Genomic DNA, 14,108 nt, shown 5'->3' on the forward strand with positions numbered 1-14,108 from the left:
GTTACGATAAACGGATACAAATTCTGATGGGATTCTTTGAGGAGGAAAAAGACTAAGAGACGTGCCGTTTATGGGAATTAATCAGCGTCAGGGTGGCAACGGTAGCGCAGCTTCATCACACCTCCCTGTGATTACCTAGAGGTTGCAGAACATCTGGAACTCCCTCAGCCAGAGGTGGGCAAGGTACTCAAAAACTCAATGTATTTGAGTAAAGATTCTATAAGGCAAATAATACTCAAGTAAAAGTAGAAGTCCTCTATTTACTGTAGTAGTAAAATCAGAAGAACGGTGTATTAAAGTGTCAAAAAAAATACAGAGCTTGTCTTAGCTCACAGTAGCCATTTTCACTGTGGATATGTGATGCAACACTAATCAGTAATATACTTAAGTAAAAGTACTGATATTTGCGGTAATATGTAGTGGAGTAAAAGTTATCTCCACCCAGTTGATGTTAAAATTCTGCTCTGAAATGAAAAATTAAAATATCTAATGCTTACTTTTAGGAAAGACGTCACTCCGTATTCTTAGCCATGCTTACAAAAGCTTTAGAATTAAATACTGTGCATTTCAAAGCTTAATGCATTACTGTTAATTACTGATTATTTACGCACAAGTACCACTAGTTGACTAATGAAAAAATTGCTAATTACTCACTCATATTTACTATTAATTACTTATGAATGACTACCAACACATTAGGGTACTACTATAAAGTAGTAAAGAATTGCAAATGAATAACTAACGAATGCTGCACCGTCACCAGGTCTTTATTTAACCTGCAGTTTACAGGAAGGTTTCTGAGCGTGGGTTCTGAAGGTCTGAGATGTTTACACAGACTCTCCAGCTGGACCTTATACATGGACAAATGCTAAACAGATGACCTTCAGCACTCCTGAAAGCACGTACTTACACAAACACTTCCCTGGTGTTTGATAATCTGCCTGTGGACGTGAACCTGAAGCTTCTGGAGCGCCATCGGAGACAGATTCGAACCGTTTCCGCTTCTTACTCCAGATCGCTTTGACATTTAAGGATAACGGTTTAGCCAAGATGCTGTAACAGATGTGGTCTGAGATGTGTGAGGTTTTTTTTTTTTTTATGTTTTTTTTATTAACGTCTCTCCATTAAACGTTTCACAGACGTGCACTAAACAATGCTGAACATTTCACATCTTTTTTTTGTTTTTTTTTTTGGAATCGATTTTCATTTGATGAAGGACAGGACTCCAGGTTGTGCGGGTGGGTTTGTGTGAGGGTTGATTGGACTGAAAGAAAACCGCAGTAAGAGATTTCCAAGATAGAGAGACCTAATTAGAATTCATGCTTTTAGCTTGCACAAAAGTGCCCTGGATATTTTTTTTTTTTTTTTTCGGTTCGAGTCTGAGCACTTTGCTCCCTGTCTGGTTAATTAAAGTAATAAAGGTTAGGACACGGCCCAGTGAACAGGGGCATCTCATTTAGAACGACTCGCCCTTAAATCTCCCTCTCACTCCTCCTCACTCCATTTCTTTGCCTTTCTGCAGTGGATAAATCCTAAAAGCGTTTCCCTCCTCCACTCTTAACCTTGTAGAATTTCTTTCTTTTTTTTTATTACCTGTATGGCTTCCAACAGCACATAAACATCATCTCTTCTGAAATAACTTTTCTGACGTGATGAAGTGAAGTCTAAAAAAAAAAGGACAAATTTTGAATGTCTCCTGTGTACATCGCTGTTACTATAGAAACGATATTAAAACAAGCACGGGAGGATAACCCTGTGACCAGACGTCTCCTTCTGACCAATCACAATCTGTTTTTCATGACTTCCACAGGAAACCATAAAAAATACGAGCACCTGGGTATTGTTTTTTTAACGTCCTAAAAAGTTGTTTTTAGCCAGCCATTGCTTGTTCATCTAACCAACCCGAGGACGAGGATGTGAGTCAAACCGAGAGACCAAACTATTCTTTAACAGACTTTCTTTATTAAAGCCACTGATTACAGCCTACGCTACTCTGAAATGCAGCACACACACTCCCAAAGCAAAACCCCAATGACGTGAAAAAATTCATCCGGCCAGATCCTTCATCCTGCTCTCGGTCTTGAGCTCAAACCTCCGTGTGGTTAAACTACAGCTGTTTTAACCAGATGCTCGTGAGGATCTCAAGCTGTCGGATCTGGAGTTCCTAAAAACATCCATCACTTTATTCCAGGGTTCACGAACTGAGCAACAGGAGCATCAGTAAATCTATCACCAGGGCTGGGTTTAGGGGCATATATAATAAACTGATTGTGTTGTATTAGCACTGTGGCCCCACACCTTCAGGGTTGAGGGCTTGAGTCCCGCAGTGGCCTGTGATGGATTTGTCCAGGGTGTACCCTGCCTCGTGCCCCGAGACCCTGGGATAGGCTCCAGGCCTCCAACGACCCTGTACAGGATAAGCGCTATGAGTGAGCGAGCAAGTGAGTGTAATAACCACTGAACAGGGTCTGCCCAGCCTTGGTCTATATTAATGCAATTAACTAGTGAACCATCTGGACGCACATTATTTCTTTATTACCTAATGTGTAAGTCGTCTTTTCTTGTAGTGCTAATAAAGGTTGTTTAAATCTTTTTAAAACTACAGTAAAGGCCAAGACACGTATGAGAGTTTTGCGTTCCATGGAAAGTAATCACCGAATTCCAAGACGAAAGGATCGGGTCGGTTACAACCCGAATGTGCAACTACAGCCTCCGTGTCTCGTGTTCCGGCGCAGTGTTTCCTCTTTCCTGTGCGGAGACTGTAGTTGTGATATGACACTTTGTATTTAGTTTAAGATCTTCCTTTAAGCCATGTGTGTGAGCCAGAACAAGAGATTGTATCAAGACGGTAATTTGTCTGAAGTTGCCGTGGCTGGTGATCAAACTCATGCTGACAAGCAAGAGGAAAAGAAACGTAACTCGCAGGATTGGACGCCTGTGAAGCGCTGAACCGTGTAAAAGCCTCGATGAAGGTGTGCAGGAAACCCGCCATCACATCATCACAAACCCCAGGCACCGACTACGACATCTCTCTTTAGTTTTTCTCTTTCGAGTTTGCCTGTGTAGATTTTGTTGCTTCATAGAGAACATTTTAACTCAGCTCAGGGAAAAAAAAAAAGCAAAAAACAATCATGCAAATATCTTAGTTTTTGTTTCTTTAAAAGAACTCTATTTGCTAATAAACGGAGACGCTGCACAGAGTCTCGTGGATACGAGTCTATTTAGAGGAATACACATAAAGGGACCGTGTCTGGTGAATGCATCAGGGCCTGGTGCTCGGCACGTTCGGGAGATTTACGGTCAGACGGCTGCATAAACGCCGCAGCTATAAATTAACCGCGGTTGCCGACCTGCTTTCACTAAATAGATTTTAGACGCGAGTTGAAAAGCGTGCGCTGGCTTCTCGCTGCGGAAATCGTGGTGATCTTCGGCTCTCGCTCCAGCCAGAACGCAGAGCAGGTGCACGCGATACCACAGTGGCTTAGTCCATAAAACCAGGAAGCTACGGCGCCAAGAAAGTGGTCAGCTAAAACCACAGTGATGACTTACACAGGATAAAACCTCTGGAGTTCAAAACATCACTGAGTCACAATCATAACAAAACATTCTCTCGCTGTGTGTGTTTTCCTGTCTCGCTGTCTCTCTCATTCAGTTTTTCTGTCTCTATTTTATACTGTCTAACTCTCAGTCTCCATCTCTCTGTCTTTTATGCTCTTTGTCTCTTGTGACACACAATTCTGCCAAACCTTAACTGGACTACAGTCCAGGAATCTTTACTAGGGGAGCAAATACTTTTGGAAGTGACTACATGTAAATTAGTTGTGCACAACTATTGCTCTTAGAATGGTAGAACCCTTGAGGAACCATCCTAAATGGTGTGAATCTGATACAAAAAGCAGTCTACACAAGCAGTGCAAAAGGGGTCAATGGCAATTTTTGCAATGAGGAGGAGCTGTTTGAAGGATTAAGACACTGAAGATAAAATGCTGGTGTTGGCTGGACACATGACAACCATCTAACCAGCCTGCAGATTCACGAATCCACATGTAGGCTGGGAAGATGCCTGCTCACAGGATCAGCCAAAGTTCTTAGACTCTGCAGAGGAGAGTGAGCATCGTCTGCATACTGATGATCATCAGGAGCAGAGACGCCATCAATCAGTGAAGAACCGAACAGAAGATCTCTGAAGTGGAAGGAAAAGGCCTGCTTTGCTCGTTACTGATGCTCTCCTGACACTTTTGGGAACACAACTCTCCCAACGACTCAATTAAAAAAACATTTAAACATCCAGTCGGATAAATTCTTCTCCCCGAAAAAAAAACAGCTGGCTTCTATCAAAGTCTGCGAGAAAAGAGTCAGAAATCTGTTGCTAATCCAACATCATAACGACGCGGCTGCATTTCCTGGAACAACAGAGCAAGGATGGATGAAGGGTCTGTAAACAGGAGTCGCTAATTACTTCCCGATTTGTTGGAGTTTCCACACGACGGCACGCGGAGAGCGAGGCGTGACAGTCATGACATCGTCTTTTGTGTCACAAACACAAAGCTGTGTTCGGGAAGGGAGACGTGCCAAGCGCTAACAAGCCATCACGGCTCGCAGTTACATCGCCCTCCGTGAGCCCTAAAATCAATTCCCTTTTAAGGAGGAAGTAAGCGTGAAGGACAAATCGAGTTAGCCCTGGCTCTAACTTCTGTTTGGTGTTCGGGCTCCAGGACAATGTCTTTAACATCCTCAAAACACCAATGCTTTATGATATATTGGTGGGGTTGTTATAAAATTTTTTTTTTTTATAGTTTTTATGTGAATTGCAATTTGAAAGATCACTGATGTTGTAGGGAGACAGTGGAAACGATTATGGAAGGAGCCTCCAGGGTCAAAGCTTTGTAACAGTCTGGAACAGGAGCCGCTGACGTTTTCATGATATTGGAGTTTACGCTTCTTTGGAGTTTTTCAGAAACGATTTAATTAATGTCCCGGAAAAAAAAGAGCGACAGGTCAGAGAACGAGTGTTTATAGCTGCTATGATTTAAGCAACACCAGAATTTAAAGGCATTCCAAGATATTAAAAATAGCCATAAACAGGAAAATTATGATGTTTATAATGAAAAAGTTGCTGTGAGGTTAAATAAATCTAGGGTTGTGCTAATCACCCTAAGAAAGTTAATGCCTTGGCACTCTCATGGTGGTGTCTCTCTACAGGCCACGCCCATCCTGGTATTAAATCCAGACATGGAGATTTGGAGCACTGAACACCTTCAGATACAGATAATGTCACCGATTTATACCACAAAATCTTTATAATGGTTCATTCACAGCATTTTGGATTGGGCTGACGATCATCTATTCTTCCTAAAGGTTACAGTAATGACAGATTAAATGGTATCCGAGTGAGGCTCTGAGCATACTGATGCATCATTAGGTCATGTAGAACGCGCCCGGAACTGGACGCGATTTAAATCCGATCGAGTTAATGATGAGCTCAAGCCGATTCATACCCAACCTAAATCAGCAGAGTGACATCATGCGGCGAGGAGAAAACCCCCTCATTATCATCAACGCGGCCAAGCGCAGCGCCCATTTCCATGGTCATTGATGAAAAACAACACAATCTGAGCACCATTATGGCAATGACCTCAGATCAGAGATCATAGATTATTTCATGCAGCCAGCTGTTTCAAATCTCATCCTGCATTAGTTACACAAGGCCTCCAGCGATGTTCTGCCCTTGGCCGGCGCTCACAACTGACATCAACACGAGTATCGGCATCGAGGGAATCAGAGCAAGGATACGACTAAACAAACACAGCATTGGGTCGTGGTCAGTGTGGTACAAAACAAAAAAAAAAAAATCAACCAAGAGGAAATAAAATGCTGACATGAGCTATCTGAGGAACCACCACACCCAATGTGGAACAGCTCACACCCTACTGGTGCTGCTGGGAAGGGGATGGGAAAATGTTAACAGAGCAGAACTCAGGAATGCAGGAAGTAACCGCCATCAGGGTGGTCACGGACATCATGATGATCCCTCGATTGGGGCAACTGAGAAAGAAAGCAGGCGCACCCTGGTACAGAGTGGAGTCAGCAGGCCAAGCTTCGGGGTGATGTCATGTTTAAAGTAACGTGCATAAATTAAAGAATCCCTGTAGCGTACTGACAAATGTGAATTAAGAAGCCACAATTCTGTGAACATTTGAACTCGGACTACACTTTAAATTTCAGGCTTCAAAGGGTACGCTATATTATATTACCCAACTCGTGATTCTGGAACAGACCGCAGCACAGGGTGCAAATTCCTCAGTGCTGGAGAAGATGAAGTCTACAGCAGCGTCCGAGAATGTTCTTCTGCACATTCAACTCTTCCTGATCAGTCTCCTCCGCAATTAACTCCAACCTTGAAACCCAGATTGCATCAGTCTCCTCCAGCTGGGATTTGCCCCCGATCTGCCTCGAACCTAGCCGGGTGGAATTGTCCAGTGATGAGCAACCCGCGGCTCAGAGTTATTAGCTATTAGCAAAAACATTCAAATGACTTCTGGAGTAGATCTCTATACTTCTAACAGCGAGATAAAGCAATAATGCGCCATTGCCGGTGTAGTCGTGCGCCGATGACTGTAATATCGATTGAAATATTAACAAATTACATTTAGCTGCATTTCTTTCACTGTCTTTCCCGGCACTCTGACTAATCTCCAAACCAGAGACCAGCGAGCGAGTGGGTAAGGACTGTTAAATTAAAACAGCTGGTAAAATTGATAAATGGTGAACCTCCACCCGTCCAGCCTTTATTAAAATCCCAGCAGTGAGCGGCGTTCTCCCAACAGAGTCTGCTTTATTTAAAACTTTCAGCACATATGTCTCCTCCATTCCATGTGGGATCTGTGTGACAAATTACACGACTACCGGCCGCGCAATAACCGCACGCCTAAGAGTTTTAAATGAACCCCTGTTTCCTGTGGACAGGAATATTTTATTCAAGCGTGGTGTATAAATGGAGACATCCCTCGTGCTTGTTTTTTTTTTTTTTATTAAACCACGGCGGAAAGGGTTCACCCCAGAACCGAGAGCTGTGAAAAACTGCCCCCGCGACAGCAATCCAAGTAGCGCTATGAGACACGGCATCAAGCACGATGGTGGAGATAAAAATATCACCTCTTCATCTCACCTACAAGGACGTGCGAGGAGCCATTTCACTTGGCACGGCACATTTTTATTCTGCGCACACAAAAGCCGATTCATTAATGGTTTGGAGGAAAAAAGTATTTACAGAGTTAAACGTTTGAGCTGTCGAAAGTGTTCCCTGGTGGTGGTGTGAAAGAGCTAGTTCAGCTGGTTCAGTGTTTACTGTCCTCCACATAGGAGCTGTGAAAAAGGGTCTTCTTTCTGTCTTTCTTCTTTTTTACTTAAAAGGCAGTAAGAGTAAACACCAAGGGGGTAAAAAAAAAAGTAAAAAAAACGTCCTTGAGGAATGAGTTACGATCCCGAGCACTTGTCACGGCCCATCGGTCTGGTTTTTCTTGGATGCCTGCTAGACTATAAAATAGGTAAACCATGACGCACCGTATAGCTCATGCATTTGGAATAAAAGGGGGGAAAAAGAGCCTTACGTGAGACGACAGACTAAAAGAAGGCAGTGTAGTTCTTCTAACTTTTTTTGGTTTCCCAGAACGGCAATAGAATAAATAAATGGAATGCGCTGCTAGATTCCCAATGAGGCTTCGGTCTCGGAGCCTCAGAGAAATATTTAATGTGCACCCTGGAACACATATCAATTCGATTAAATTCACAGAAATTGTGATGTAAAATGAAATGGTAAGTGACAGATGAGAGTTATTTTTGTGGCTAGTGAGCGTGGCCTGTCCAGACTGTGCTAATCAGGGTGACAGATTAGAATAGCAAAAAACGCACTAGCCACACAGGTATCACCTTATCACAGGTAAGTTTTATTTTCCCTCCTTCCGTTTTCGGGACACGTTTAACAAGAGCTATGAAATGTATGAAATGTTTTGTATGAAATAGTTATATACATTAGGAGTAGGATCGGGGGGGGGCGCGGTCAGAGGTAACATCAGGGGTAGGATCGGGACGGATCGCGGTTAGGATCGGGACAGGTAGGATCAGGAGGGGTTCAGGGGTAGGATTGGGGGGGTCAGGGGTAGGATTGGTGGGGGGGTCAGGGGTAGGATTGGTGAGGGTCAGGGGTAGGATTGGTAAGGGTCAGGGGTAGGATTGGTGAGGGTCAGGGGTAGGATTGGTGAGGGTCAGGGGTAGGATTGGTGGGGGGGTCAGGGGTAGGATTGGTGGGGGGGTCAGGGGTAGGATTGGTGGGGGTCAGGGGTAGGATTGGGGGGGGTCAGGGGTAGGATTGGTGGGGGTCAGGGGTAGGATTGGAGGGGGGTCAGGGGTAGGATTGGTGGGGGTCAGGGGTAGGATGGGGGGGCGTTCAGGGGGGATCAGGGGTATAGCTCAGTGGGCTTACGGCACTGGACTACTGATCGGAAGGTCCCAGGTTCAAACCCCAGCACCACCAAATTGCCACTGTTGGGTCCTTAAGCACGGCTTCTAACCCAAATGCTCAAATGTAAATGTGAGTTAATCCATGCTTTTTCATTAAAAGGGCAGAGGTTAATTTTGGTCTTGCCTTCCTGGAATGGTCTTCATGAGAGCCATATTCATTATGGTGCTTCATAGGTTTTGCAAATGCACTGTTCTTGCAAGAACTATTCCAGATCAGCTGACCCTCGAGTCTTAAAATCACAACTGACTGTAGTAGATGTTTTTGGTTAATTACCTAATACCATATTTTTCCTCCTTCTTAGTTTTAAAAAAAATCGAGCCTTGTTCAAGAATGTAGAAAAGAAATCCAACTTCTGCATTTAAGGTGGTAATATGTTGTAGTTCCTCTGTCATCCTACAGGCGGTGCTCTAAACTATTCACATGTTGGCAGGCAGCACAGTATCCTGTGTGGTCGGAGTGAATTATTTCAGTTGGAATGTTTATAAAATCATGGCAGAGTTGCAATACAGATCGAATTGGCACCTAGGTATCACAATAATCCCCAATATCCCTAATAATTTGTACAAAAGTGAAAAAAATTATAAATTGTGATTAAAATAACATCACATGCATATCTATGGTGTGTCACTCTGCTTGTGTGGTTCAGACATTAAAACATCACGAGCCACCGGCTAAGTGACAGAAAATGGTCATGTAACGGCGCAGATTCTCCTGCAGACGACTTTTCCAGAAGTGGACCTCACACTCGAGCAGCTGTGCCAGCAGCAGCCAACCTCTGGATCGGGTTTCGTTCCCGAGCTGGTGTCCTCGGTAGCCTTCTGCTTGTACAGATGTCAGAAACGACAAGAGCAGTCTCCTTGTCAAACCCTTTATTTCCTGTCGTCAATGATGAAGTTTTACTTTGGGACAGTTGGATCTGTGCAATTGTGTATGCGTGTGTGTGTGTGTGGGGGGGTGTTAAGGGGATTTAGAGTGTGTTTGTCTCTCCAGACAAGCTCGCTGTTGTTTAAACAAACTGCGTCTCCTTTTAATTTATCGCCAAAGGAAGCATAAGAAGGTCCAAGACTCCAAAAAGTGCAGAGCATGAGCATCGCGGAGGGCCTGATGAGATCATGTGTCCGGGGGAACCGTACATGCCCACTCAAGGTCAAAGAACCCTGCTTTAGACACTCGATACTCAACTTTGAGGAAATTAGTTTTGGCAGGAAATCAAGGGCTCTGGTTCCAAATGGCTGGGGCTCGCTGCCAAGTACATGGGACTCTTACAAATAAAGACATCAAGCTTTGAGCTGAGGATGCGATGCTCTCTTTCTCCTCAGAAGAGCGTGAGGACTGTGTAATGAATGCAAATGGATTCTGAGAGCGAGGCGACGGCGAGGCAACAGTCCAGGAATAAATTACTGGAAAGTGGTGAGCGGCAGCAGCAACAACAACAACAACAAAAGGAAACAAGGTCAAGCCTGAACATTCATGGGAATTTAATTTAATCTGACGTTCAGCGGTTTTGATCGCACCTCATGTACAGGAAGCAAACAAAACCAGGAATCTTTGATTAGCTGCTGAAGTGAACAGCGCAAAGTGTGTGTGTATGACGAGGGATGGGGAGTGCAAGTGACTTTTCAGAACGAGAATAAATCAGAATCGTGTGTATTTTAAAAAAACACTCTGGTAGTAAGTAACAACTCGCTTACTCAGCGTCTATACCGCTTTATCCTGTATACAGGGTCATGGGGGGCCTGCAGCCTATCCCAGGAGACCAAGGGCACGGGGCGGGGTACATCCTAGACGGGGTGCCAATCCATCGCAGGGACATACACACTAAATTAAACACCTCAAGCAATTTGGGAACGCCAATTAATGTAACCTGCATGTTTTTGGACTGTTGGAGGAAACCGGGGTACCCGGAGGAAACCCACCAACCACAAGGAGAACATGCAAACTCCATGCACACATGCACACAGTCCTGAGACAGGAATCATAGTTATAATTATCACCAGGTCAGCTATATAAAATTATTTAAAAAAAAATATTCACCTGTTTTACCCCTCTTACACTACAGCAACAATGTGATACATTTTATCCATTTCTGGTTACATCTCTCTTTATTGCTTTAAAAGTCAATAAGGGAAAAACAAGAGCATGTGACTGAAAAACCGCAAACAAGTATAACTCATTGTATAACTCCTTCTCCGTGTACATGCAAATTACTTTGCACTGTGAAAAATGCACATCTGGTTAAACGTTTGCATTTCGTTGCCTTGTACCATACATGTGCAGTGTCAATAAAGTGAAAACGAATCTAATATAAACTCCTTGGTGCTGAAGACGTGGGAAAACGTAGAGTTACAGCTTCACCTCGCACTAGAGACTCCTTCTATTCACTCAGAGAAAATGATATCGTATCAAGCGAGTGTGTTAATGTAAACCTGCGCCGCTGGTGCTGTCGAGCTGCCGTTAGAGAGAATTAACCGACACCTTCTGACCAATCAGAGCGCAGGATCCGGCAGGGCTGCGACGGCAGAATGGCTGTACATTTATAGACGTGAAATTGTCCGTTTCGTTTTAATAAAGGTTCACACCACGCCTCATTTGGCTAAACGTCTAAGGCGTTATTACACGCAGTGAAAATCACAACTCATCCCAGGGGCCATTTATTCCAGTTTAGGTTTCAAATTGGTTTTATCCGAGATTCCAGAATTTATGGATTATATCCCTACTCGTGACGTTCTCATGGAGGGACACACACTGGTCTGGGGCTTTTTTTTTTTTTTTAAGATGATGTAGACATTGTTAAAATGCATACACACATACACCCTGTTTTTTGTGCAGTCCCCCTAAAAATGTTAAACACTATCGTTACATTTTTTATGCTTACATTCTAAGTAATAATAAAAGGCGGTGACTTTTCTCTGGTGGTTGATAAACGTTTCTATGGCGACATTATTCTTTTGTACTGACTGGGGCGGGAGAGTAAATAGAGGATTTAATCATGAATTTGACATTTTGTTTTTAGTATTTCTCTTTTAGACACACACACACACACAGACACACGCACCCAGATATGAATGTGTGAGAACACTTTTTTTTTTTTTTTTTCATCAATAAGCTCAAATTTTTATTCCCATCAGGAAAAGCGGCACGGAAAGCAGGAAGGGGCGGGACATGAAAACACCTACGTAGCTGTCAATCATTTCAGATTCACACAGCGATTCGCTCCCGTGCCGTTTCTACGTTTTTACATTTAACAGAACTCACAGCAGCGTTAATGTGTACGGAAAAAAAAGGTTTTGCAAACACGGACACGCAAACCAAAGCCAAAGCTCTGTGGAGGAGAAGGAGCCTGCAGAGCCGGGGCTTACCGTGGTGAAGGCCAGGAGCTCCTCATCGTTCAACTTGTGGACCGGATTGTTCTTCTGGAAGTCCGTGCTGTACAATCAGAAAACATCAAACAAGTCAGGACTCGGACAACGAAAAACAAGATCACACTGTACAGTAGGTCCATGAGTCAGGTGCATCAGCAAAACCCCCCGTGTTTAACCTCAGACTTCACGTGCAGCGTTAACAACACGTGAGATAATTGCTGCCGAGTGCAATCAGGACTACAATCAATTTAATTCTATTCAATTTTATTTGTATAGCGCTTTTAACAACCGACACTGTCGCAAAGCAGCTTTACACAATCAAAAGAATTATGTAGGTCTGTATGAAATGTGAATGTGTATGAATCAAAATTATAAGATGTCCCTGATGAGCAAGCCGAGGACAACGGCGACAGTGGCAAAGAAAAACTCCCTGAGATGGTAATGGGAAGAAACCTTGAGAGGAACCAGACTCAACAGGGAACCCATCCGCATTTGGGTGAGACACACACACACACACATATGCATATACAGACACACAGGCATATACAGATACACAGGCATATACAGACACACAGGCATATACAGACACACACACACACACGCATATACAGACACACACACACACACGCATATACAGACACACACACACACACGCATATACAGACACACACACACACACACGCATATACAGACACACACACACACACACGCATATACAGACACACACACACACACACGCATATACAGACACACACACACACACCCATATACAGACACACACACACACACACGCATATACAGACACACACACACACACGCATATACAGACACACACACACACACGCATATACAGACACACACACACACACGCATATACAGACACACACACACGCATATACAGACACACACACGCAGAGAACTGAGGTGGGATTCGAACCCGGACCCTGGAGGTGCGAGATCACAGTGAGAATAAACCATAAACTACTTTTTATATATAGATTTGAAACATCTGATATAATAAAATAAATCCACTAAAACACTGACACTGTTGTATTGTGTGTAAATTAAATCACTAAACCCTAAAACTGAAACACAGTAAGCACCTCACAGGTCAGGTTTCTTAAACATCAAATGAAACCTTGCTCCCATCGATTACCCCGCCTACTCACAGCTGCCCCGCCTACTCACAGCTGCTCCGCCTACTCACAGCTGCCCTGCCTACTCACAGCTGCTCCGCCTACTCACATCTGCCCCGCCTACTCACAGCTGCTCCGCCTCCCGAAGCGATTTGTGACATCATAACGCTGAGTGCTGAAAATGAACCGGGTGCACCTGCTCGTGTTTGTTTCCTGGTCCGACGATTCAGTCCAATTTCTCAGCTCTGGTCGTGAACTTATCGTGCAGGCTGGTTACAGACCAACAGAACCTGAAGCCATTTCACCGTGACTGACAGATTCCTAGAACAGAAGCGTTCGCAATCCCGACTCGATGAGCGCTATCGACGAGAACACAGGCGGTCTCCGGGACGAGTGGATTATTCACAAAATTAATTTCACCGTTTCCTCGTTCGGGCCGAGGTCACCGCTCAGCCGTATGGATTTCCCATAAGGAGCTCTACATTATCGTCTGCATTACAGGAGTAACTGATGGCACGCCGCGGTGCGCAGGCTAGCTAAGCAGGGACGAGTCACTGCCTCCATGATTTGTAGATAATAACGCAGAGGAACAGGGGGAGAAGAAGAAACGGATTTATACACGGATCAGTCCGTCGCCGTGCGGTCGCACCCTGGCTCACCGTTATAACATCATTACGTCGTTATCTAACAGCAGGCGTTAATCACAGGCTGTAATCATCGTCATGAGTGCTGGAGCTCGGTTCACACGACTGCCACGCGAGGCAGGGTTTCATTTAGCGTAATGATGTGTAATGATATCCAACGCCGTCATTACAGGGTTTACGCTGAGTTTCTGACTGAAGTGTTCACTCGTACATCTGAGGTTTAGACGAGCCAGAACAGCACCATTTTACACTCATCCGAGATGAGCACCTGAATACACACCAGCAGTGGGGCCGGGAATCGAACCCGGACTGTGGAGGTGATAGTGACGGTGCTAACCACTAAGCCACCATGCTGTAACACTTTAAATCCTGATATATAGATATTTAGCTGCTTGAGACAAATCTATCATCATGTAAACATTAGTGCTATCAAATAAAATAAATA

General features: G+C 44.1%; 1 protein-coding gene across 1 annotated transcript in view; it reads right to left on the reverse strand.

Moving 5' to 3' along the window:
• ttc27 (tetratricopeptide repeat domain 27) overlaps positions 1-14,108 on the reverse strand; it is a 69,481-nt gene that overhangs the window by 37,010 nt on the left and 18,363 nt on the right. The window contains exon 9 of the mRNA XM_053510289.1: positions 11,881-11,947. Within this exon, the coding sequence (XP_053366264.1) occupies positions 11,881-11,947 (67 nt within the window). The remainder of the gene's footprint in view (positions 1-11,880; positions 11,948-14,108) is intronic.

This window comes from Clarias gariepinus, chromosome 13 (genome assembly GCF_024256425.1).
Source record: "Clarias gariepinus isolate MV-2021 ecotype Netherlands chromosome 13, CGAR_prim_01v2, whole genome shotgun sequence".
Taxonomy (NCBI): domain Eukaryota; kingdom Metazoa; phylum Chordata; class Actinopteri; order Siluriformes; family Clariidae; genus Clarias; species Clarias gariepinus.